The 25,830-nt window shown below is 53.9% G+C and overlaps 2 protein-coding genes across 5 annotated transcripts; one reads left to right on the top strand and one right to left on the bottom strand.

Moving 5' to 3' along the window:
* Positions 1-388: 388 nt before the first annotated feature.
* Positions 389-5,377, bottom strand: YJU2 (YJU2 splicing factor homolog). The gene is made up of 5 exons (XM_039566407.1): positions 5,258-5,377; positions 4,667-4,767; positions 3,349-3,931; positions 2,053-2,218; positions 389-1,100 (listed from the first exon to the last, which is right to left on the bottom strand). The coding sequence occupies exons 1-5, from the start codon at positions 5,279-5,281 to the stop codon at positions 1,015-1,017; spliced, it is 960 nt and encodes a 319-aa protein (XP_039422341.1). The 5' UTR covers positions 5,282-5,377; the 3' UTR covers positions 389-1,014.
* Positions 5,378-6,459: 1,082 nt separating this feature from the next.
* HNRNPM (heterogeneous nuclear ribonucleoprotein M) lies at positions 6,460-25,281 on the top strand. Of its 4 annotated transcripts, none has more exons than XM_039566188.1 (16): positions 6,460-6,601; positions 8,676-8,845; positions 14,827-14,879; positions 15,636-15,643; positions 15,726-15,819; positions 16,538-16,732; positions 17,042-17,195; positions 18,105-18,154; positions 18,454-18,514; positions 20,494-20,595; positions 21,151-21,195; positions 21,637-21,711; positions 22,053-22,151; positions 23,225-24,006; positions 24,331-24,382; positions 24,867-25,281. In XM_039566188.1, the coding sequence occupies exons 2-16, from the start codon at positions 8,722-8,724 to the stop codon at positions 25,028-25,030; spliced, it is 2,058 nt and encodes a 685-aa protein (XP_039422122.1). In that variant the 5' UTR covers positions 6,460-6,601; positions 8,676-8,721; the 3' UTR covers positions 25,031-25,281. The 4 variants fall into 4 exon arrangements, with proteins under 4 accessions (XP_039422122.1, XP_039422120.1, XP_039422119.1 ...); XM_039566186.1 differs by having other exon boundaries at positions 6,535-6,601; positions 20,497-20,595; XM_039566185.1 differs by lacking the exons at positions 6,460-6,601; positions 20,494-20,595.
* Positions 25,282-25,830: the final 549 nt, after the last annotated feature.

The raw sequence follows: 25,830 nt of genomic DNA, 5'->3' as shown, positions 1-25,830 counted from the left end.
ACATCTGAAGGACACGGCCAGAGACCCCCCCTCACACCCCCCCAAGCCCCAGGCGAGCCCAGTGTCCAGCATTAATATTTGAAGAGGTTAATTAAGGCATGTGTACGGAATGCTAATTGGGGTGGGGGGGCTGCCCTTCTGCCCAGCTCTCCCTGATGCCCCACAGCACCCCACAGCCCCCCCCACCAGCCCCTCTGTGAGGGGGTTAATTAGCCAGAGGCTGCCCAGCAATTAGAGGTGGGTGACTTGATGAGGGGGGAGTTCACGGCCATGGGTGAGGAGAGCCCTGGTTGGGGTGGGTGGGCACCTGGGGGGGGGTCGCTGTCATCGGGGTGGGGGTCCCTGGGGCAGAACCCGGCAGTGCCCACGCACAAATCACTCTCTGGAAGAGGAGGAAGCAACTGGCTCTGCCAGATCCAATTTATTCCGGAGCTGTGGCTGCTGGAGCCCAGCAGGCTTGGAACAGCGGGGAGGGGTTTGTCCCCGAGCTCCTGGGGACATCTGGGGGGGCTGGTGGTGGCAGGACAGCCCTGTCCCCGCACTGAGGGGCTGGATGACCCCCCCAGGTCTGAGACTCCCTGGGACACAAAGAGCTGCTGGTGAAGTGAAGGAGGGGGCTGAGTGCCCACCTTGCCCTGCATCCCAGCGGGAAGGACGGCTCCAAGGTCCCCTTCCTGCTGGGGGAGGGTCAGGGCACCCCAAACCCGACCTGGGGATGATCACTGGGGGGGTGAGGGCAGTGGCACCCCCAGAATGGACACAGCAGTGTTCTGTCCAGCCCCGGCACTTCCAAACCCATCCTGGGAGCAGGGCTGGGACACACCGGGCTGGAGCCTGGCACTGGGCACAGCCAGCCCTGGGCACGGCCACGGGACTCCTGCTGCGGGAAAACACCTTCCCTGTGCTGCTGGAGCAGGGCAGGACGTGGGACCAGCAGTGGCCTGGATCCCCCGGGCCTGGCTGAGCTTCCAGCTCCACGGGGGGCTCCAGGAGCAGCAGGGAGCCGCTGGCTCCTCAGTCGCTGGCGCTGTCCTCGCTGTCCGAGTAGGCTCCCAACAAACCCAGGGAGGACGTGGCTGCTGCTGCTGCTGGAAGCGAGCCTGGAGGAGGAGGGAGAGAGAGCATCTGGTCAGGTCCAGCTCCCCAGGGCACATTCCAGCCAGGAATCACCAGCCTGGCTGGCTGCTCACAGCTGGAGAGACTCGGAGCGGAGCCTCATCCCTGGATGGATCCTGAGCTCAGGGAGGATAAATCAGGGGAACAAGGAGCTCCTGCACCCCTGGGCTGGAGCCTCCCTCTTCCACCCTGCAGGAAGCACCAAGGCTGGCCCAAGGTCTGGGACCCCCCCTTCTCCCTCCATGGCCCCCTGGGAGATTCCAGACACTGGAGAGAGGAGCCAGCTCTGGGCTCCCACCACACCAGCTCCAGTGCAGAGACCCCCAATCCTTGGGACAGGAGCTGCTCCAGCATGATCTGGCTGGACAGACCCTGCTGGCAGCCAGGGGCAGGTGGCTGGGGAAGCACAGGGAAAAGGGGACAGCTCCAAGAGCTGCCCCTTCCCAGGGATCCCCCGAGGGCAGGGGGACTCACTAAGCCAAAGGCTGTGGATCAACCAGCCCAGAACAAATCAATGCCCCATCTCCTTCCCCAAATCCATGGATCCCCTGGCTTGCTGGGCAGCTCACGGAGGTGCTGGAAAGCTTTCCAGCTTGTTTTGTATTCCTTAAATCTTCCCAGCTCTGGCAGCTTGTCAGGATTTATCACCAGGCCCCAAACCAAAGCGATTCCCCTGCTGCTCCATCCCTATCTCGCTGTTGTGATGTTCCCAGGGCCGTATCTGCTGTTTGGAAGCTCCTGGCCCTGCCAATCTGTCCCCAAGGCCGTGGCTTAGAGCCAGGAGCCAGGCAGGAGCCTCAACCTTCACCAGGAAGCTCCTGGAAATGGGGACAACCCCCTTTTCTGACACCACCCCCACCCCAGGCTCTGAGCTCAGAACCAAATCCCACTTGGGAGCTGCCAGAGCCCTCCCCAGGGCCCAGCCCGAGCAGGTACCGGTGTTGGCCGTGGTGCCTCGGTTTTCCATCCCGTTATCCAGGGCAGGATCTGGCTTCTGCTTCCTGAGGGCCACCAGCCCGGCCAGCTGGGCCTTGGTGCTGAGCTTGCCCACGCTCCGCTCCCAGCTCTCCGTCCTCGGCTTCTTGCTCTGGGGCTGGGGGTCCTGCAGGGCACAGCTGGGGTCAGGGGGCTCCAGCTTGGAGGGGACGTGGGGGGGATTGGGGATAAAACCAGCAGAGACTCAAGGAGAGGGGTCCAAGGGGGAATTTGCCCCTGCAGTGATGGCACAGGCTAGACAAACAGGGATGGGGATCTGCAAAGCTGCCCCTGGAGATCCACGTCCCACTGCCTGAGACCTAAACACAGCCTCGGGATGGCCTTGGGATGCTGAGGAGGCAGAGAAAAGAATCCCAGGATGGTTTAGCTTGGAAGGACCTTGAAGTCCATTCAGTCCCACCTTTCACTACCTCAGGTTGCTCCGAGCCCCATCCAACCTGGCCTTGGACACTTCCAGCCACAGCTTCTCTGGGCAACTCTTCCAGGGCCTCCCCACCTTCCCAGGGAAGAATTTCCCCTTGACATCCAATCCACCCCTCCCCAGGCTCAGTTCCAGACCATTCCCCTGTGTCCCATCCCTCCCTGCCTGGATAAAAGTCACTTTCTCTGTTTTATCAGCTCCTTTCAAGGCCACCAAGCAGCCCCAGGGCTGCACCAGCCCCGCCAGCCCCGGGTGCCTGCAGGTGGTCCAGCCACAGCATCCGAGTGAATCCGAGTGGCCCGGGCACAGGGATTAGTGCCGGGCCAGGGGACACGGCTGGGATTAACCCCGGCAGCTTTGATCCAGCCCAGCGGACACGGGGCCCTGGGCCAGGGATCGACAGCGGCAGCAGGGCAGGGCTGTTTGTTGGGATAATCCCTCCCTCTGGGCCGGGCCCTGGGAGCTCTTTTGTTCTGCCTGAACCCAAAGCACGGCCCAGGGAGAGGCTGGCCCAGAGCACTGAAATCCCGCCTGGAGCAGCAGCAGGGCCCAGCAGAGCTCGTTCTTCCTGAGCTGGAAGGGAAGGGACGGGAGGATGGGGCAGCTCCATCCCTGCCTTTGTCACCAGGCACAGCCTGAAATCCCCAAGTGATCCCTGGCTCCTCTCAGCCCAGTGCACCCAGACGCGGCCTTTGGGAGCTGCTCAGGCGTGACAGAGCCCGGTGCCGCTCAGAGCAGGGACACAACGGGCACACACAGCTCCAGGACAGAGGATTCGGGCTGGGGAAAGGCTGGGGAGGCTGTGCCTCACTCACCTCCTGCAGGATGTCCGTGGGTTTTGTCTGCGCCGCGGGATTCGGGCGGGATTTTGCCGGCTCCTCGTCCGAGTCGGAATCCACCAGGAGCCTGCGGTTCTGGGCCTGTTCCAGCATGGCCTTCATCTCCTGTTCATCCTCCTCCTGCTCCTTGCGCCTCTGCTCCTCCTCCAGCTCCTTGTACTGCTTCAGCATGGCCTCGAAATCCACATTGGCCTGGCGCTGGTTGAGCTCCTTCAGCTCCTGCAGGTTCTCCAGGACCTCCATCTCCAGCTTGGAGTCCTTGGTTCGGTTCTCCAGGACCTTCATGGGATTGTTGAGCTCTTCCTCTTCCCTCTCCTTCTGCATCCTCTTCTCCTCCTCCTCCAAGAGCTTCTCCGCCTGGAAGTTGCGTGTGGCGCCGTGCTCCATGGTGTAATCCGTGTTCTCGGGGTCTGTCTTGAAGGTGATCTCAGCCAGGCACCGCGTGCACTTGATGTAGAAGCGGAAGATGGGCAGCCCCAGGTACACCTCGTTCTGCACCGTCTCCTTGCGGGCGTTGAACTTCTTGCCCTTGTAGATGTACTCCCCACACGTCTTGCACCTGGGAAAGGGGAGGGAAACACCCAGGGCACGTCAAAGAGCAGGGAATGAACATCAGGAAGGGGCCGAGTGACTTCCAGCCTGGGTCAGATTGTTTTCGCCTTTGGAAATTTAGTGGCAAACAACCCCAAAATCAGGGAATCGTGGATTGGGTTGGGAGGAACCTGAAGGATCATCCAGTGCCATCCCCTGCCCCACCTCCCACTGTCCCAGGCTGCTCCAAGCCCTGTCCAGCCTGGCCTTGGGCACTGCCAGGGATCCAGGGGCAGCCCCAGCTGCTCTGGGCACCCTGTGCCAGGGCCTGCCCACCCTCCCAGGGAACAATTCCTGCCCAATATCCCATCCAGCCCTGCCCTCTGGCACTGGGAAGCCATTCCCTGTGTCCTGTCCCTCCATCCCCTGTCACTGGTCCCTCTCCATCCTTCCTGTTGACTCCTTCAGGTCCTGGAAGGAAACCACCCCCAGCCCCAGCATCTCCTCCCTGTCCTGCACCCCTTCCCCTGCCCGTTGGCACCTGGAGCCACCAGTGGCAGCATCGGGAGCCCAGAACCATCCTAAGGGAACTCCTCCCTCCTCCAGCTGCCTCCAGGTGTTCCAGCCCACGCTGGACAGGGCTTGGAGCAGCCTGGGACAGTGGGAGGTGTCCCTGCCCACGGCACTGGATGGGCTTTAAGGCCCTTCCAGCCCAACCCAACCCATCCCATGAGCGATCCCGTGGTTCTACAGCCGCTCTCACCTCATGTTGAAGGGGGCCATGAGCCTCACCACGTACTGCCGGTCCTTCGGGAGCTTGAGCTTCGGGATCTTCGCCGGATCGAAGTCCGGGGGGTAATATTTCTATGGAGAGAGAGTGGATATGGGAATGCCGGAGCACCGGGAACCTTCTCCGTCCCCACAGCTCCCTGACAGGAGGCTGCAGCCGGGGGGGCTCGGGCTGTGCTCCCACGGAACAGTGACAGGATGAGAGGAAACGGCCTCAGGGGAGGTTTAAATTGGATAGTGGGAAAATTCCTTCATGGAAAGGGTTGTTAAACGCGGGAATGAGCTGCCCAGGGAGGTTTGGAGTGCCCATCCCCGGAGGTGTCCAAGGAAGGCCTGGAGCTGGCACTCAGTGCTCTGGGCTGGGGACAAGGTGGGGATCAGGCACAACTTGGACTCGATCTCGGAGGTCTTTTCCAACCTCAACGGCCCCGGGATTCTGAGTGACTCCCGAACCAACCGGGACCCCCTCCCAGCACCCTCGGGGCTCGGGGAACCCTCTCCTGGCCCAGCCCGGCTTGGGGAGCCCCGGCACGCTCCCCTTGGCGTAGATTCCCTCCTAACTCACGTTCAACACTTTTCGTTCCGACATCGCTGCGGCTGCTCCTGATCCCCGGTGCTGCCGGTGCCGCCTCCGCGCCGCTCACCGCTTCCGGGTGTAGCCCCGCCTCCCTCGCCGCTCATTGGTGCAGCAAGCCGCGGCCTCCCTGCGCCTCGTCTGTTATTGGCTGATCCAGCTGCCTGTCAACGGGATGCGCCCACGGTTGTTGTACAACCCAGCCAAGAGTCCGCCGGAGAGCCGCGGCCTCGCAAGAGGTTCCGCGCATTCTCGGGTCCCGGGGGCGGCTGTCCCCCGTCTCCGGCTGGGGCAGGGGAACTCCCGGGGCTGCGACCCGGGGCTGGGGAAACTCGGCTCTCTCACAGCAACACAGGGCCTGGGCCCCGGCCTCCTCTGATCTCCCATGACGCATATTCACCATGTGGATAACGGTTCCCAAACAGTCTGTTATGTACTTAAAACATCACTTTCGCCCTTAAAACCGAGGACTCCGAATCATTTCGAGTTTGCAGCTGATGGGTTTTTTTTGCTCACCCCACTGCGCATGAGCCGGCATCGCAGCCATGCTGTACGGCGCCTCGCCATTGCCGCCATTCCGTACAGCGCGCCTGCCGTGCGCACAGCCGCTGTTCCCTGTGCCAGCGCGGGCAGCCAGGAGCGGTGCCGCCAGCCCCGCCCGCACCGCGCGACTCCGGGCCTGCGGAGGCCGAGATCCCCACACGCCAGCCCCGCCTGGCTCCGGACGTGCGGAGGCCGGGATCCCCACACGCCAGCCCCGCCTGGCTCCGGGCGTGCGGAGGCCGAGATCCCCACACGCCAGCCCCGCCTGGCTCCGGGCGTGCGGAGGCCGGGATCCCCACACGCCAGCCCCGCCCGCTGCTCCCTCAGGGCGCCGCCCAGCGCGCACGCGCAGTCCCGCCATTCCCACTTTACCGCGCACGCGCAATCCCGCCATTCCCGCCTCACCGCGCACGCGCAGTCCCGCCATTCCCGCTTTACCGCGCACGCGCAGTCCCGCCATTCCCCGCTTTACCGCGCACGCGCAATCCCGCCGTTCCCGCCTCACCGCGCACGCGCAGCGCCCAACGCGCCCTTTCCCGCCACCCTGCCCGCCCCTCGTTCCCCCTCGCGCGCATGAGCAGCGCGGCGCCCCCTGGCGGCCCGGCCGGCGCGCCGTCCCGTCGTGCCCCGCGCTCCCCACACAAAGGACGCGCAGGGAAATGGCGGCGGCCGCGGCCTCGCAAAGCGCCCCCGGGAAAATGGAGCCGCCCCCGGCGGCGGCCGCGGCGGCAGCGGCGGTGGCTCCGCCAGCGCCCAACGGGGCGGCCGGCGCGGGGGGCCGCCCCCCAAGAGGTAGGGGAGCTGCGAGGGGCCGCGCTGCCGCTGGGGCTGGAGGGGCCGCGTGCGGCCTCCCCGCGGCTGGGCTCGGCCTGAGGGCGGCGGGACGAACCGGGGCCGGCGGGGGCTCGGCGGGGTCGTTACCGGGGCAGGGCCGCTCCTGGCGCTGCGGCCGCTGCTCCCTCCGGGCGTGCCTTGGGATCCCGGGCGGGGCCGCCCGAAGGCGCCTCCGGGGCTCCCGCGGCCGCAGCGAGGACGGGCCCGGTCCCGGCGCTCGGGCCCGGGGTGCGGCGGGCGGGGAGCTCTGGGATCATCCGCATTCCCTCAGGAAAAGCTGCTGTTGAGTTTCAGTGGAGTTTAGGCCTCCCCGCGGGGAGCAGGCTGTGCCAGCGTGGGGATGTGTAAGTTCATTACTTTTGGTACTGCCGGTAAGTTGTAATAACTCTGCTGCTCTCAGCACCCACCTCATCCTGCTGCACGATTTGAAGTCGAGCGTGCTCTGTTTCTGGGGTGATTCACCCGTGAGCGGATTTAGGAGCGCACACACCTCGAGGGTGAGAGTTTAAGGTGGTGCCGGGGAGCGGTTGCACAAGCCCGGTGGCTGATGTGGGTAAAATGTTACAGAAATTTAAACCAAAATCAGCAGCGCTGCAGTTCCGGCTTTGTAAACGTGGGGATGAACAGCAGAAAAAGCCTCAGCTGCTTCTCACTTCCTCGTGTTGATGCTCGATGGAAGTTCCACACTTCGAAAAGCCGGTTTTGGTACCAAACCCATGGAATATAAATGACTTTTCTTCCTCAGGGCGTTTTTTGCCTCAGTTTCATGCCGGGGTGATACGAATCAGGTTGAACCTGGTGTGCTGTGATTCCTGCTGCAGACTCAGGCTTGGATTTGAGTTTGTGGGTTGTGTTTCCCGTGACCAGAAACGCGTTCAGTTTTCCAGCTGTCACTTTGGGGGAAAAAGATCCATATCTATTTTTATTTTCCATTAAAGTGTAGCTAGACTGTGCTTTGGGCAATAAAATATTGACAGACACGATTTCATTGACTGTGCAACTTTAGCCAGGCAGGGGCAGAGACACCCCTGATCCCAGGGACAGGGAATCCAGGGCTAGGGAAGGATGTTCCCGGCACTCCTGGGAATATGAAACCAGCAATTTGTCTCTTTGCAGAGCCAGTTTATTCCTGGAAGTATAAATAAAAATATTTCTCTGCTGTGATTTTATTTTTCCCAACCCTGTTACACTTGAGATGTCTCCAGGGAATTTGTTTGTGTGTCCAGGTGCAGTTCTGTTTGGAATATCCAGCTCCACGTGGCAGAGCTCTCACTTCCACGTTTTCTTTGGGGAAATCCAGTTTAAGGAATAACCATTAAAATCTGAGTGTAGCTTTTAACACAACTACTAAATTTTGTGTTATTTCATCAACCAAACGAAAATGAAGGTGTAAAAAGGATTGTCCTATTTCAAGTCTAATTTTGGAGTTTTAATTACTTCATTAATCAAGAAGCTTTGAAAAAGTTTAATGGTAGAAAGAGTGGAAAATTCCCATCCATGTGTCTGGAGAAGCCTTGGCTGCTGGGTGATAAAAGCAGGGAACACACTCAAATATAAACCTTCAGAGGCCTCTACATTCTTAATTTCCTTTTTCCCTGCAGGCTCTTTTGTCTGTTCAGGGACTGAAATGGTCCTGAAGGGATGGAGCTGGGATTTCTGACTTGGAATTTGCAGAGCTATACAGCTCCTAAGTTGGGAAAAGCTCAGTACAGAGAGATTTGAGAAGCTTCAGCTTTTTTATCTGATGCGTTCTGAATTCCTCCTAAAGATGTGCTTGTGCACCCTCTCCACCAGCACTGAGTGAGCAAGGGGATTAATTGGATTAGTGAAGGGAATTGCGTAAGACTGGGGCTGAAGCATTTTGTTCCCTTGGATTATTATTTTTTCATTCAAGTTGGGAGGGGCTTTAAGGTCCCGTCCCACCCAAACTGCTCTGGGATTCAGTGATTCCGTGGTTTGGATTTGTCCCGTCTGGAGGTGGTGGCACTGCTCCATCCCCAGGAGTTCACGTGTGGGATTCTCTCCCTTGCAGTGAAGGTGAGCGACCCACCCCGAATGAGAAGAAGAAGGAGAAGGGGATGAAGAGGGGAGGGAACCGCTTCGAGCCCTACGCCAACCCCGCCAAGAGGTACCGCGCCTTCATCACCAACATCCCCTTCGACGTCAAGTGGCAGTCGCTGAAGGACCTGGTCAAAGAGAAAGGTAAAGTGCAGCTCAGGTGGCCAAGGCTGTCTTGTGCTCCAGCCTGTGCCTGGCTCTGTCTGTAGCTCAGCAGTTGCACTTCTGGGTGCACTTGGCCACAGGAGTTTGGAAAAGCTCTTCCCGAAGCCTTCCTGGGTTTTGCACAACCTCCGTCCCTGGCAGCCTTCCAGGGGACGGTTCCTGTGGAAGCCTTTGGCATGCAGCTGATAGAGCTTCATCCCAGGATTAGGAGTGTTTTCCTTAGGGATCAAACCCCAGGCTTTCATCAGATTTTAGCCTTGAAGTGCAGCAGAACTTTCTGAAGCATTTTAATGTTTCTGGGCATTCAGGTGGTTACGTCCTGCTCTGGTGTGTGGATCTCCAGCCGTGTCCCCAGATTCGGAGGGCTTTGGGCTGGCTTCAAGAGCCATTCTGCCAATGGTTGCAGTTCAATGTATTTAAGGGTGACCTGCAAAGTCAGGTTGGTGCTTTGGCATGTGCTGCAGCAGAATCAGGGCTTTGGAAATCAGGTTTGTGGTGTTCCCGCTTCCACAATTCCATTTAATTCCCATGTGGATGGAAGCTGCCTTTGCTGACCTGAACATCTTCATCTCTAGAGGAAGATGAAGAGATTGAGCTGAGTACTCAGGTGGTGACAAGTGTAAATTAGTGTCATTTCTTCAGGCTGGTGCCCAGCTTCCTAGTTTTCAAGTCACCTTGGAAGTGCAGTGGAGTGGCAAGAAAATCCTTGGCTTCTCCAGCCTTAAAATGTCAAAAGTGAGTTCAGAGTAGCAACACAACATTTCCTGTGGGGCACCTCTGAACACAGAGCATCAGCCATGGTAGTGGGCAGTGGTCATCGTGCTGGAGCAGGGTAAGGACTGACAGTTCGGGTGTTTGAGGTGTGGCCTAAAGAAGGGGAAAACAAAGTTCCAGAGGGTTTCAAATGTTTGTCTTTGGAGGCAAAAGGAAACCGAGTCTGTGGCACGGCCATTAGGACTGGGAGCTTCCCTAATTAGGGGCTGTTTGAGAGGCAGCAGTGGTTTTGTGTCATGGTTTTGTGTCAAAGGCTGCTTGAACAGGCCCTGGTTATGGATGGACCCTTTACTGCCCCTTGGCTACCCCAGATCCATTGGTTTTCCGGCTCTCCAGATGTGGAGATGTCTTAACTCCACGTGCTGTGTTGAATCCCGTTCCCAGTGTCTTGTGGTTTCTCTCCAGTTCCCGTGGATGGCAGAGTCCGGGGTGAGATTGTTTCCTGCCTGGCTGTTCAGCTGCTCATTCCAGCAGATGCTCCTAGGGGAACGTTGGAGCCTCTTCCTTCTGGCTGCAGGGCTTGTCATGCTAAAACTGGGATCATCCTTCCCGGGGTTTGGCACTGCTGATGAATCCAACAGTTTGGATTTGACGTGGAGTTGTGTTGGACTTCTCCCAAACTGCTGCTCTCGTGCTGTGCTCGAGCTTGCTCAGTCCTTGCCCCAAGGCAGAGCAGTTCCAAGCCCCAGGAACGTGCCTGTGGAAAACTCCAAACCGTTGGAGCTCTTGCTTCGGAAGCGTAAGAACGCCAGGCCAAACGTTCCAGGCTTTGGGAGCAGGTGGAATTCTCTGCCCAAGGGGAAACCCTGGGTGTGTGAGGGCTGCTGCAGGGCCGGGCCCCGTGCAGCCGGGGCTGTAGCAGCAGGGAGCTCGGGGAGGTGCCGTGTGTGCAGGAGGTGCTGGGGTAGGAGCTGCTGGTGTTCCTGCAGCCTGCGAGTGGCCAGGCTGCTCCAGGTGCCACCTCTCTCTCTCCCAACGCCGTGGCTCGGGCATCCCAGTGGAGTGGTTGGAGAAACTCAATTACAGGTATGCAGTGGCAATGTTGGTAATGGAATGAAGAGATGTTCTTGTTTGGAACTCCCTCGTTTTGGCTGGCAGACACAAAGTGTTACCAAACTGACTGAGCAGCAGCGCTGACGGGAATTTGGGAAGGGCTTCCACAGGCAGCAGTTTTCCATGAAAGTAACTGAGTGCTGGATACCTGTCCTGATCTGTCCCCCACACATGGGGAGAAACGTTGGAATGTTCACGGCAGCTGGTGGAAGGGAGGTGATGCCGTGGCATCAAAAAACTGGGATCTGAATTCCAGGTGTTGGTTCCTTTAGGAAATACAGGATTTTGTATGTTGAACCTTCTCCCTGCCCAAAGTAGCAAAAGGCGTAGACTCCAAGGAGAGGGATGAGCTGTGAAACAAGGCAGTAATTGTCACATTGTGTGGGTGGGGACATTAATAACCATAATTAGTGTGGTTCCACGGACATCACCATGACCAGGAGCAGTTGCAGACAAGGACAGGCTCGTGTCCCCTCTCTGCACGGACAGGACACCCCAGGACAGGTTGTGCTGGCTGGGCTGTGCCCACATTCCCTTCTCCATCACAGCCCAGGGCTGTGGAAAAGCAGCAGCAAAGCTTTCCCAGCCTGAATCCCTGTGCAGAAGAGCAGCTGCTCAACTCCACGTGCTGCCTTCCTGCTGAATCTCTTGGAGTTCCTGGAAGCTTTGTGGCCTCCTGAAGATGGAACTTGTGGCTCTTGCTGGTGTCCCAGTGCCAGTACTCGTGAGCACTGGGCTTACTCCAGTAGCTGTTACCCCAGGACTGGTGACACTGGCACTGGAGAGTGCCCAGGATTTTGCCACGGTGTGGAGTTCTGGGGAGTCACGGAGGGAGGGATGAGGAAGGAATGTACTGTTCCACACCTTCCATTTGATGAAGTCTCTGATGAGTTGCTCTGTTTCCCTTGGGCTTCCACCATCTTTCCAAGGAGTCTCAGCCCTTCCCTGGCTGCAGGGAGCTTTTCACTCTCTTTGCTGCCTGAGCTCTTCAAGAGCCAAAATCACCCCTTTGTCTGGGTGTCCTCTTGCAAAAGGGAAGTTTCCCGTCCCCATCTGTAACAGAATTGCTGATTCCTGTCTCTGCTTTGGGAAGATTTTCCTTCTTCTGTTTCAGCCAAAGCTTTACATGTGCAAAATGTGCTTCTGTTCTCTCCTCAGCCCCCTGTCACTTCTTAGGGGTTGCGTGTCCCAAGGTTTAACCTAAAATGAGGGAGGAGCTGTGGCCAGCTCTGCTTTGCCTCACATTGGGAGTGTGAAGCATTTTGATCCTTTTGATGACTTGTTCTCAGAAGATGAGGAGACATCCAGCCAGTTTTGGGTTTTCCTTCCCTGTTTAGTATTTACTTTTGGCCCTGGAGGCCAAGGAATAACTGCTACAACGCATTTCCCTGTCCCAGTTCTGTGCTTGCTCCCACTTCCCTCTCTGCACCTTTCACACCTCTTTGGTTTGTCACAAACTGTTGACATCAAATTGCCCAACCTAAAGCTGACATTTCTGTCTGAGCTTGTTCTGGGGAGTTCCCAGATGTGTCTGCAGCGCCTCAGGTCGCCCTGTGGACCCTGGTCTGAGCTTCCTGGACAGGCCCTGCAGAGTATTGGAATTTTGCTGGAGCAGCCCAGCTTGAACATTGGCATTTTCTGTGCTGATAAACTTCGGGAACTGATACCAAGTTTAAAAGGGAGGAAAAATAATGACTGTGATAAATAACACTGAAGAGTTCTTGAGTTTGGATGTCTGGTTATTGCAGTAAATTCTGCTCAGTTCAGCTGAGTTTCTGAACTTTCAGTTCTGACGTTTAAATAAATTCATAAATCTGTCTCCTCTGTGTTAAATCTTAAAGACACCATGGGGAACGTGTTCCTCAATTAAACCTGCAGTGACTTGGAGCTGGTGTTTTCTGGAAGTTTCCTCCCTTGGGAGGCTCCTGAAGTAAAGGCTTTTGTGCTTGGATGAAATTTGTCCACTTGTGGATATGGGATGTTCCCTGACAGAATCCAGCTGTTCTCTGGCAGGAGGGAATCCTGCCTGGGTCACTGGGCATTCATCCTGGCCTAACACATGGGTATCTGCTCCTGGTACTTTTCCATGGAATCCTGTGGTTTGGGATCTAGAAGAAAAAAACCAAAACTCCAAATAAAATGCGACCCGGCCTAGCTTCTTAAAAACGGTTTCCTTTCCCAGCCCCAGACACTGTTCTCCTGGCAGAGGGGTTGGGTTGGCTCCTCTCACACGTTTTAAGGTGAAAATAATGCATTTTCATGGCAGTGGTTCTGTACTCTGGGCTTTGTCTTGGCTGCTGAGCTGTTGCACTGAGTGTGTCATTCCCCCCTCCTGCTGTTCTGAAATTGGGCTCTTCAGGGAGTTCAGGTGTCCTCTGAAGGAAAGCCACCACTTCAGGTGGATATTTGGATTTTAATGTGTCTGTAAGGCTCGAACGGGAAGCTCTGAGCAAAACTGGCACAGACTGAACTTTCCAAGAGGTTCCTGGAGATCTTGTGGTTCAGTCAGGGATTGGTTACAAGAGCAAATGTTTACTTGTATTGGATATCCTCAAGCTTGGCAGACTCCTTTGGAAGCTGTTGGTGTGGATCTGCAGGAGGAGCTGTAGGTGAAGCCGAGGAGTGGCTGGGAGAGGAGAGCCCTCGCTGCAGGCGCTCTGCAGGGTTCAGGGAGTGCCAGACCTGGAGGCTGTGGCTCGGAGAGGTTTTGGATTGGAGGTCACCTGGGAAGAATTGGTGAACCCGTTTGCATCCCTGCCCCAAGTGTGGTTGGACTCTGGCTGCTGCTGTTGAGCTGGATGGCGTCAGAACCTCGTGGGAATGCTGAACCCCCCAGGACTCCTTGGGAACAATCCCACGTGTGCTGCGTGAGCTCAGATGGATTAGAGACTGGAATTCCTTCTGTTAGGCTTGATACCAGCGTGGACTGAGCTGGTGGAGCTGTGGATAATAATGGACACTCCAGTGGAGTCCCTTTCAAAGGGACTTGTCAGCCTTTTCCAGCCTCAAACATTGTCCTCCCAAAACCAGGAGTGGATCAGAGCTGTTTATCCTGTTCTCTGGCTGGAATGCTCTTACCGCTAAATTATTGTTTAAAATAAGAAGTGGAGATTAAAAATCAATGATCTCATTAAGCATTCCTCTTTTTTTCCAGCTTCAAGAGAGACCTTCCAGGCTGTCAGTTTTCCACAGTGATATCCAGTGTCCTGTAAATTGCTGGGCCTGGGGGAGGTCAGGCTGAACACCTCCCTCTGTCCCCAGCGGAGTCTTGTGAAAGCCCAGTTCCTTGCTCCAGTGAAACTATTAGTACTCAACTGGCTTGTGGTTTCCCACAAATAAAACATTCCACTGTCCAGATAATGCAACTTGGAGTCCTCCTGGTTTAAATTTAAACCCCAGGACTTTTAAAACCAGAAAGAAAAAGTTTTAAAAAAAGGAACGTTTATTCCATTCTTCTGTATGCCAGTCCCTTCAAAGGCAGCAGCCATTTGGGTAGTTGGATTCTGGAGGTCCCTGCCAGGGTTATTTGGTCCTAGAGAGGCAATCCCAATCTTGTGGGGAAAGGGGCAGGTGTAGTTTTCCATGGACTTTTGCCTTTTGCTATTGACAGTTTTGTCTTGAGAGCAAATATGACAGATTTTAATGCTAAAATGGAGTTTACGGTGGCTTAACAAAAACCGGCTGAAATAAATCAGGCAGTAATGTCTTGATCTGTTGGTTCAGTGTGACTCCATTTTGGACATTTTTGTCTTTAAATCCTGAGAAAAAAAAATCACTTGAAATTCTGGGCTATGGAACCAGGATGGCATCCTGTGGAAAGCGGGGGAAACTTGTTCCTGCAGCCTTTCCCATGGGTTTGGATTGCCTCAGGTAACGAGTGGGCACTAAAGATCCAGGGAGCTGCGGAAATCTCTGGCTTTTGAGGTGGAGGAAAACCAAGAACATACTGAAGTGCTTGAAGCCTTTACTGCATACCTGTAATTGTCCCGTTTTGTGGTCTAGAGAACATGGAGTGTTTCTGGGCTTTCTTATAAGGCAGAGGCTCCATACACGGTTGTTGATTGTTCTAAATTCCCATTGTTTTCTTGGCTTTTCTCCCTTGGTATCTGTGTCGTCTGGAATCTGATTTGTAGTTGGTGAGGTAACATACGTGGAGCTCTTAATGGACGCTGAAGGAAAGTCAAGGGTAAGTGTTTGAGAGTTTCTTTGTGGATTTTCTACCTGAAATGTTTCTGTGTGCTGGACAGGAGGCCAGGGAGGCTCAGAGTGTGGATGTGCAGTGGCTCTAGGTCAGGAGTGCTGTGGGACGGGAGGAGGTGGGGTGGGGCTCTGCAGTCAGGAGCTGTTCCCTGCGTGCCGTTGGCGTTGGCTGTGTGACCCCGGAGCCCAGCAGGCAGGACAGGGCTCTGGAATATTCCTGTGCTTTGGAAAAGTCACTCGAGTGGTTGGCTGAGTTTGGAAGGGCCAGGGTGCAACAGCAGGTGCTGCAAACTCCACTTCCTGGGCCAGTAGAGCGAGATAAATTCCTAAATGTAAACGTTCAGTGCCTTCATGGGCCTTTAGTCCAGGAGCAGGGAATACAGTAGGAGCACATTTAAGTGTCCTGAAGGATATGGATTTAGGGTGAGAGTGTGGAGGGTTTTGCTGTATGCCAGGGAAGAGCAGGTCACAGGAAGCGTGTGGTATTTCTTGGAGAGTCGGGATTTAGTGTTTGTTACAACCTCAGAGACCCCAGGTTAATCCTGTTCAGGCATGAGAAATTATGGAATTCCAGTATTGGAGGCTTGCCTGTGTAAGGTTACATTTATTTTCTCTGGTAGGGCTTAACTAATGTGATTTGGCTTTAATAATAAAATATTTGTGTGTGATTTGGGCTTTTACTGACTTGATTTCTTCTCTCTTCCCTCCTCCCTGTGACTGTCCTGGGAAATCACCTCGCCAGGGATGCGCGTAAGTTCCTTCTCAATTTATACCTGAAATCCAAGGAGACTTCTTAAAACAAAACATCCTGAGCTGTGTTGTGTCCCCACAGGGTGGTTGAGTTCAAGATGGAAGAGAGCATGAAAAAGGCTGCCGAGGTTTTGAACAAGCACAGTCTTGGTGGGAGACCCCTGAAAGTGAAAGAAGTAAGGAGTGCAGCTGGTGTTCTGGCAGGGGCTGGAGTGGGAAGGGGGAGTTCTTGTTAAAGATTTAGGGCTGACTCAGGGGATAACGGACAGAAAGCAGGACTTAAATAAGATAAAAAAACCCCAGTCAACTTCTTTCTAAACATCTTAGCCAGTGCTGAACTTGTGCTTATCAAGACTAAACTTGATCTGAGGACAAAGCCGGAGTTTGGCTTTAATTGCAGTTTTGTTAATGATTTGACACAGAAATCTCCATCAGTGTTTGTTCTTGACAAACTTCCCTTTGAATTCTGCATCAGAATGAATGGATTCCACCAGCAATTCCATAGAATCAGCTCTTTCCTGGAATACCTCAAAGATATATTTCCAGTTTAGTGGCTTTGCTATTGACAGCCAGTCCTGGAAGTCAATTCCAAACTCTCTCCAGAGTCACTGGGGGTTTATCAGGGTTTGGAACAGGTGCAACAGAGGCTTATTGTTGGCATTAATGATGGATAAACACGTTAGGAACCAGGGAGATGCCTGAGGAGGAATGACTTGATAAAGGGTGTTGGCTAAAATAAAATAAATTGGCTGACAATGCGAGGGAAGCAGTCGGCTGGGAATCCTTGGGGAGCAGGTAGCCTGGGATAAAGGGAACCCCCCTTTCTGTGCCTGTTTGAGCCATGGCACTGACGGTGCTGCGTGGGGGATCTGAGTGTGTGTGCGTGTCCCCCAGGACCCCGATGGAGAGCACGCCAGGAGGGCCATGCAGAAGGTGATGGCAGCAGGAGGGATGGGCATCGGGCCCGGCCCCGGCGGCCCCGGCATGATCAACATCCCCCCCAGCATCCTGAACAACCCCAACATCCCCAACGAGATCATCCACGCCCTGCAGGCCGGCAGGCTCGGCAGCACCGTCTTCGTGGCCAATGTGAGTGCTGGGACACCCCCTGCAAAACACAGCAGTGTGAACCTCTCAGCTGGGGCAAATCGGAGGGAGGAAAAGCCTTGGAAGTGCCAGGAAAAGTTCATCTGTGTCCTGTTGATTCTCTGTGCTAAGGAGGTTCTCAATTAAGTTGTACCACAGTGTCTGTTAATTGGGATTTTTGAACAAACCTCTGTACTTTGATTAAGTTTTATCTCATCTCTCTGCCAACTCTTAATGCCAATACCAGGTAAGGACACAAGCCCACTGAAGCTGTTTTCTCTCTTGCATTTCCAATGATCCCCTGTTTTCCAGCTGGACTACAAGGTGGGCTGGAAGAAGCTGAAGGAGGTGTTCAGCATGGCTGGAGTGGTGGTTCGGGCCGACATCCTGGAGGACAAGGACGGCAAAAGCCGCGGGATCGGCACCGTCACCTTTGAGCAGGCCATCGAGGCCGTGCAGGCCATCTGTATCCTTGGGCAGCAGGACTGGGAATGGGGCAAGGAACTCGGGAATCGCAGCAGGGGGAGAATGGAAATTGTATTCCAAGGGAGGATATTGCCTTGTCAGGGAAGGTCAAGTTGTAGTGGATGGAAAATGGAAGGAAAAGTGAAACAGACAAAATTCCATCTTGAAAGAATTGGTGCAGTTTGCTCAGGATCTTCAGCAAAGGAAATTCCCACATGGATAAATGTACTTCTATCCCAAATAAGTTTCTGTCTCTAGGTTATAATTAGTACTAAAATGCAGTTCTGTGAAAAGATTTGTCTGGAAAGGAACAAATCTTGGGCCTGGTGTTTTCCTCTGTTCCTGTGTCCTTCTGCTGGCCAAGCAATGGTTTGCTACCTAGAAACCAAACAGCAATAGAGTTCCAGATATTACTCTCTCAGCTCCTGGTTATGTTACAGAAAGGAGTGAAATATTCCCTCTTTCCCTTCCCAAAATTTCTGTTTGAGTGTTAGTTTCCTTCTGCATTGCACCCCTAAACCTTGTAGGAGCCAGGACAAAGGATTCCCTGGCATGGCACGCTTCAAAATGTGGGTGTTGCTGTGGAACTCCTCCCTGTTCTCTCCTTTTCAGTGGAAAAAGTGACTGAGGAAACATTTAAACACTTGGCCTGGTTTGGAGTCACGTTCTGGATAATCTCTTAGTGAACTTAATCTTACCCAGCAGTGTGTTTTTATCATTTTTTTATTTCAAAAAGCCTTTCTTTGAATGCTCAATATATTTGGATTTTAAGGCTTTTTAGTTTTGGAGAAGGCAGAAGGATTTGGGATCATCTGTGAGTGATAAGTGAGGAGATGGGATTTTCTGAGGGGTTGTGGTGCTCCCCGTGAGAGCTCTCGGCGCTTGCACAACGGTCCTTAACGGCCCCCAGCGATGTTCAATGGGCAGCTGCTCTTTGACAGACCCATGCACGTCAAAATGGTGAGGACATCCCCATTCCCACTGCGTCCTGACCCAGGAACTGCACTCCTGGTTTGGGGGGGATTTGTGGTTTCAAGGGTGGATCAAAATACAGAGGGGGAAATGTGTGATTTGCCCGATTCCTACTGAACTGATGCCATCAGGGAAGGTTAATTCTGATTGTTTTGCTAAAAGACAAGTCAAAACTATACTCAAGACTGCTTTAGCTTGAAATTTCTGTATTTTAATTCAAAATGTTAAGAATCAGGAAATAATTTCCTACTTCTCTTGCCAACTTTATCACATTGAATTCCTTTTAGGATGAACGAGCCTTTCCCAAAGGAGATTTCTTCCCTCCAGAGCGACCCCAACAGCTCCCTCGTAAGTGTCCCCTGCATGATTCAATTCAACATCTTCTGCTTTTTATTTGGCTGTTCAGCACCTGGGAACCAGTCCCAGCCCCAGTAAAACTCTGGTTCAAACTGGAAAACTGGGATCCAAATTCCAGAATAATTTCAGAAGGGGGAATAGTGAAGAAGAGCTGCTCAGTGATTTTTTGGATACTTCTTTCAGCTCATGGCCAGAAGCTTGTCTTAAAACATTCACCTTCTCAAGGCTTCCAGAGCTCTCCATTGCAATTCCAAGATCCCAGTGCCTTCCATTAGTAGTGGGATTTAATGGAAACACAATGAATCAGTCAGCACCTCCTTTTATGGGATGGTGCTCTGGGAGTAGAATGTTTTCCCTTCAATTGAAAGGGCTGAATTCAGGACCTGGGAGTCTTCCAGGTCTTCAGATTTCCAAAGGGGATCTTATGAATGTATTAAATACGGAAAGAAGAGGGAACCAGGCTCTTCTTGGAGGTGCAGGAGGCAGAAAGCACCAACCAAAACCCAGGAGACTGGAAATTCAGAATAATTGGCTACCCCACGCTACCCCTTCCAACTTGGAATTTGACTGAATTAAAAGGTCACGTCTAAACCAGCAGTGGAAATCCACAGACCCCACGTGGATGTAAGGAAACGTTCTGGGAGGGTGACTGGGTTGCTCAGAGATCCTGTGGAGTCCCCATCCCTGGGAATACTCCAGAGCTGTGGATGTGAGCTGGGCTCAGCAGCCTGGGCTGAGCTGATGCCCTCCAAAGGCCCCTCCCAACCTTGGCCATGCTGGGATCAGGCACTGGAAATACTGAAGAGAAGAGTTGGGGCTGGAAGAGCTGGAGGCTGAATTTGTTCAAATGCAGCAAAATTGGGGCTGTTGATGGAATTTTAATTGTCCTGGGCTGTGGAAGGGGTCCCTGCCCAGGGCAGGGGCTGAAAGTGGATGAGCTTTAAGGTCCCTTCCAACCCAAACCAGTCTGGGCTTCTCTGAATTCTGTTTTCTTCCTGGGAACCAGACCTGTTGTGTGCTGCTAAATTGCCCGTTATTAATGATCATTAATTAGTCCCTCCCTAGTTCAGCTTTCAATGTCTGTCAAGGCCTTCCTCCACAGCAATATCACTGTAAGGATGTTCCTCTTCTTCAGGACAAAGTCACTGAGTTCCAATTCCATTACCTTGGTGTAAAACTCCCTAAATCCCTCTGGAAGCCTGGATTTTGGCCTTTACTGGGGCGGGGAAGGGGGAACCTTGTGCTGTTTTAAAACAAGATTCAACACTCCTGTGTTCAGTGCTGAGCTGGAAACGAGGGAATCCTGCCAGGCAGAGGATGCCATAAACTGGTGTTTGTGCCAAGCAGAGAACTTTCTTCCTGCTTCAGGAAAAAAAAAAGGGCTTTTTCTTCTTTCTTTGGGCTGGGGAGTCCTTCAGGAAGGTTCAAATCCATGCCTGGGAATGCCGTGTCTTGTTTGCTCAGAGAGAGGCTGGCTGTGTGCTCGCAATTCCATAGGTGGCTGTCATTTATCCGTAGGCTGTGCCTGGGGCTTCAGTTCTTCCCTGCGAGGGGACAGCCCTGGCAGAGGGGGAAATGAGCCATTGGCAATCCAGGGTGATAACTGTGCAAAGCTTTAGAGGATCTTTCTCCCAAATTGCCCACTCCATCCTCCTCAGCTGAGGAGTTTGCCCAAATGAAGCAGTGTTCTAGCCAGTTATTTTTCAGGAGTCAGCTCCAAACCAAGTTTTCTCAGCAGTAAGATGGAAATTTAACTATGAAAACGAATAATTGGAGATAGGCTAAAAACTATTTCAAGACACATCTACTCTTGATTTACTCCACACTTCCCTGCTTTCAGTACACACCCCAAAGGGGGGACACAGCAAGCTTTTTTTGGAGAATGAAAGTCAATTACTTAAGAAATAAAACTTGCTGTTTTGTCAAACTATGGAAAGAAGGCTTTTTTGATATCTGAATATTTTCTTCAGATGGTCTTGGTGGTATTGGCATGGGATTAGGACCTGGAGGTCAACCTATTGATGCAAATCATTTAAACAAAGGCATGGGAATGGGCAACATGGGACCTGGAGGTAAGAAGATTACTCCTATGCTTTTGTTTCATGAGAGCTTTAAGCTGTGTAGAAGGTAGATAGCTTTGTTTTGCCTCCCCAAAAAGTTGGAAGTTTCTTAGGAATGTTAAAGCCAAATGAGTTTTTTGTTCAGCTTGATAATAGAAACTTGAATTTAACCAACTGCTCCATTTTTTTTTTTCACTGTGGTCAAGACACAGCTCTCATTTTCTGACTCTTGAGCATGAGCAGCAGACACTGCAAAGATCCATGAAACTCCAAACCATCTCTCACTTTTAACACTTGTAGTGGGCTTGCAAATCTTTGGTGAGGATCTGTTGAAGTAGCACAAGTTTCAAAGAGCCACCTAAAAAGTAGCACACACTCAGCTTTCCATGTCGAAATGCCAGTGGGTTTTTCCCCTTTGCTGCTTGATTTTCTGAGCAGGAATGTTGGAATCTCCTCAGAGTTATCCCATGTAAGCCATGGACGTGTTGTGTGGTTTGATTTCTGCAGCCTTTGGCTGAAATTGATTGGGTGATGTGTGCTATATAAAGCTTTCTCTTTTATTTTGAGGAATGGGAATGGAAGGCATGGGCTTTGGAATGAATAAAATGGGAGGTAAGCTGTGGTTTTTGATCCGTTCATAGCTTGGCCTTTGGGAAACTCCTGTAGACGGAGGTGTGTGTGCATGGCAGGACTTTGTGTGCTGGGAGGTCATCACCAATTGAGCAAGAATTCGGTCCTTTTTGGGTATTCAGACTGCTGCAGGTGTGTGGGGAGGAGGGATGCATCCCATAAAACATGGCCTGTGCTTCCTTAGTTCAGGAGATCCGGAGGGTGCCATCGCTGGAGGTCGGAACTGGATCCTCACTGTCCCAACCCAAGCCACTCTGACCCCCTGATTTTGTAATGCTGTGCCCAAATCCTGACTCCTTTCTGGGAACTGGTGCTAGGGGGGTGTCCTGTGCCTGTGGGGATGTTGTGTGGCAGCAGCTGCTGTGTGTGCAGCATGGAGCTGAAATGCACTGCTAAAGAATCCCTGGAAAATCTGTTTTTCAGGAATGGAAGGTCCCTTCGGTGGCATGGAAAACATCGGTCGCTTCCCAGCTGGGATGAACATGGGCAGGATGAGTGGTAGGCACTGGCTTCCTGTAAATCCTGCTGGGTTCCCTGGGAGGGATCCCCAAGTCCCTCATGGCCTCTGAGCTGCACAAACCAAGTGATTTATTGATGCTACCTTGAAGGGTTTATTTAGAAAGATTCTGGCTCTGTCTGATCCCCAGAGCCTCACATGTGTTTGGGATAAATCCTCTTCTTCCTTGGGGTTTTGAGCTCCCGAAGCCACGACAAAGTGATCAGGAGAAAATCACTGAAACCTTCTTGTGCTGTGACTCTTCAAAACAATTCCTGTGGTAAAATGTTCTCTCTGGGGTCATTTAACCCCCCTGAAAACTTCTCCACCTTCCTCTTTGCAGAGATGGATCGGGCCATGGGAGGGGGATTTGAGAGGGAGTTTGGAAGAAATGAGATGGGAATGTCCCGGAGTTTTGGAGAGACCTTGGAGAGGGGAATAGGTGAGTGCAGTAAATCAAATCCATTTCCTGCCTGCTTTTTATCCCTGAACTGCTCACAACAGTCATGGGGGTGATACAGATAAAAAAACAGATTCTGTTTTAGATTTGCTGTAGGAATTTGGTCAAAGTTAAATATTCAGGGAGTGCAGAAGGATACAGCAATAATGGGGCTGGGAGAGGGATTTCAGAAGGAACAGGAAATTTTTAACAGTCTTAATGCACTTAATTTGCTATATCTTACATCATGATGCTATCTATATATTGATCTATTTAGTATATTACAGCATAATAATAGTTCTGAGGGATAGAATCTTGAAATAGATGAGCAATATTGTGCATTAAAACACTTCTGGGAAAAAAAATCTTGGAAAACTGTGAAAAGCAAGGAGTTTTAGATTTCAGCTTTGCTCTCTGGTTTTTAAATGCTGCTGGGAAGTTGTTAATTTTTGTCAGTGAAAACAAAATTCTGCTTCTCCTGCTGTCTGTATCACATTTACCTTCCAAGCACGTTCCCTGGAAATATTGGACAATGTCAGTAATGAAACAGCAGAATTTCTGGAGCAAAGCTGAACCCAGACATCTCCAAGCAGACACAGCTCCCCCATCAATTTACAGATTGAATTTTTGACGAAATCACAATATTTTGGAATCAAGGGAGCCATTCCCTGTGTCCTTGTCCCTCCATCCCCTGTCCCCAGTCCCTCTGCAGCTCTCCTGGAGCCCCTTTAGGCCCTGCAAGGGGCTCTGAGCTCTCCCTGGAGCCTTCTCCTCTCCAGGTGAGCACCCCCAGCGCTCCCAGCCTGGCTCCAGAGGGGCTCCAGCCCTGGAGCAGCTCTGGAGCCTCCTCTGGACTGGCTCCAGTAGCTCCACGTCTTTATTTTGGGGTCCCAGAGCTGGAGGCAGCTCTGCAGGGGGTGTCTCACCTGAGCATCTGAGTTTGCCTCATCCTGCAGGCCCAGAGTCCCTGCACTGAGGGGGCTCTGAGTGATGGGAATTCATTCCAGGAGAGCGAGCAGCTGTTCAGGGTTCTGTGTCCCGGCCCAGCTGCTGATCCTGTCTGTGCTGTGTTCCAGGTGGTGGAAACGCCAGCATTCCCGGCATCGAGAGGATGGCCCCTGGCATCGATCGCATGGGCTCGGGAATCGAGCGGATCCCCGCGGGGATGGGGCACGGGATGGAGAGGGTGGGCTCGGAGATAGACAGGATGGGGCTGGTGCTGGACCGCATGGGCTCCAACGTGGAGCGGATGGGCTCGGGCATGGAGCGCATGGCCCCGCTGGGCATCGACCACCTGGCCCCCAACCTGGAGCGCATGGGGCCGGCCATGGAGCGCATGGGCTCCGGCATCGAGCGCATGGGCTCCGGCATCGGCTTCGGCATCGAGCGCATGGGCGCCGCCATCGACCGCGTGGGCACCGCCATGGACAGGATGGGCTCCGGCGTGGAGCGCATGGGGGCGGGCATGGATAGGATGGGCATCGGCATCGAGCGCATGGTGCCCGCCGGGATGGGCGCGGGCATGGGCCAGGTGATAGAGAGGATGCCCGCGGGGCTGGAGCGCATCGGGGCCCCGCCCATGGACAGGCTCGGGATAGAGAGGATGGGCGCCGCGCCCATGGACAGGATGGGCCTGGAGCGCATCGGGGCCGCCAACATGGAGAGGATGGGGCCGCCCATGGGGCAGGGCATGGGGGCAGGGATCGAGCGCATGGGGCTGGCCATGGGCAGCAACTTCGAGAGGCCTATGGACATGGAGCGGGGCAACTTTGCAGGGAATTTTGCAGGGTCCCTGGGAGGAGCCGGAGGCCCTGCAGCCGGGGTGGCCCGGAAAGCCTGTCAGATATTTGTGAGAAATGTGAGTACCCCTTTTTCCTCCTCTTTTCATTCTTCCCTCTTGTTCCCACTCCTGCCCTTTCCCACCCCTCCATTCCCGCCCGTGGCAGTCGTTGAGATTGATGTGTTGATCTCATCCATGCTCAGTTTCCACTCAAAATGTCTCATACTGGGTGCTGCCAAGTTTTTGGGGCAGTTGGAGCCATTGCCTTACCAGGAGAAGAGCTGCTGGCTGACCGTGATTCCATGGTTTCCTGGCAGTGGCTGTCCTGGGATGGGTTCCATTTTTGGGGAGCTGGGAGTGCCTGCAGAGCCTCAGTAATGGTTTGTTCCTCTCTTCCCACAGCTGCCTTTTGATTTTACATGGAAAATGCTGAAAGATAAATTCAATGAATGTGGTGAGTTGTTTTCCTCACTCTGAGGAATGAATATGAATAATGGCCAGATAATAATCCAGAGGGCAGGGATGGACGGGATATTGGGAAGGAATTCCTCCCTGGGAGGGTGGCAAGGCCCTGGCACAGGGTGCCCAGAGCAGCTGTGGCTGCCCCTTGGATCCCTGGCAGTGCCCAAGGCCAGGCTGGAGCAGCCTGGGATAGTGGGAGGTGTCCGTGGGTGGCACTGGATGCTCTTTAAGGTCCCTCCTAGCCAAGACAATTCCATGATTGCATGGGAGCCAAGCCCAGCCTCAGCTGTGACCTGGAGCCTGCGCTGCCATTCCAGACAGGGCTCGCGCTGTGCTGCTGCTGGAGCTGGGATAAATCCACCTCCTGTCCCCAGTCACTCCTCACAAACAGCTCAGTGCTCACGCTGAGCTCTGGCTGTCACAGCCGGGGCCGGGGAGCGGCCGGAGCCGTGCGCTCACGCTGTGTCCTGTCCCAGGGCATGTGCTCTACGCTGACATCAAGATGGAGAACGGCAAGTCCAAGGGCTGCGGGGTGGTGAGGTTCGAGTCCCCCGAGGTGGCGGAGCGCGCGTGCCGCATGATGAACGGCATCCAGCTGCGGGGCCGCGAGATCGACGTGCGGATCGACCGCAACGCGTAGGGCCCGGGGAGCCCGTCCGTGTTTGCTCTTGTTAACCATCTTACTTTGACTGGATGTGAAGCTGTTCAGCCCAACCTGGTTGCTTTCTGGAGTAATTTTAAGTCCTTTTTTTAACCGAGGGAGACCCATTTTACTGGTTTTTTGCATTGGAACTGCCATGTGCACAATCTTTTTTTGTAGTTGTGGCATCTCGTTGACCTGACAGATGTAAACAGTCTGACTTTGATAATAAATGCAAGTTCAAGATTTCAGTCACCGCATCTTTTACTCTGCTTAAACTCCCTGCCAGCTCCAGTTTGTACCCTGTGAAGTGTCAGAACCCCCAATGTTACTCCTGCTGTCTGACAGAATCTCTCTTTAAGATGTCTCCAGGCTGCAGGATCTTCCCTCTCCTGGATCCCACCTATTCCACGGGCACTCCCAGCTCAAGGTTGTTCTCTGGTGCCAACGCTGGATTAAAAAAACCAGAGAAAATCTCCCCTGGGTTGTGTCAGTGCCATTGGGAAGGCCGGAGCTGAAAATGGGGTTAAACCCGTCTGTTTTCTCTCCTGTGGGGGCGGCTGGGCCAGGCAGGCGAGGGGCGAACACCTGCTGCTGCTGAGAGGGGGGAGCTTTCCCCTCTTCCTGCAAGAAGCGGTTTTAGTAACAACTGGATGCGGGGAGGGGCCGGAGGGGCCGGGGCTGGCCGGTGGGGCCGGGGCTGGCCGGAGGGGCCGGGGCTGGCCGGTGGGGCCGGGGCTGGCCGGAGGGGCCGGGGCTGGCCGGTGGGGCCGCGGCTGGCCGGAGGGGCCGGGGCTGGC

This window comes from Corvus cornix, chromosome 28 (genome assembly GCF_000738735.6).
Source record: "Corvus cornix cornix isolate S_Up_H32 chromosome 28, ASM73873v5, whole genome shotgun sequence".
Lineage (NCBI taxonomy): Eukaryota > Metazoa > Chordata > Aves > Passeriformes > Corvidae > Corvus > Corvus cornix.
Note: the sequence above shows the minus strand (reverse complement) of the source record. Positions and strands in the feature narration are given on the sequence as shown.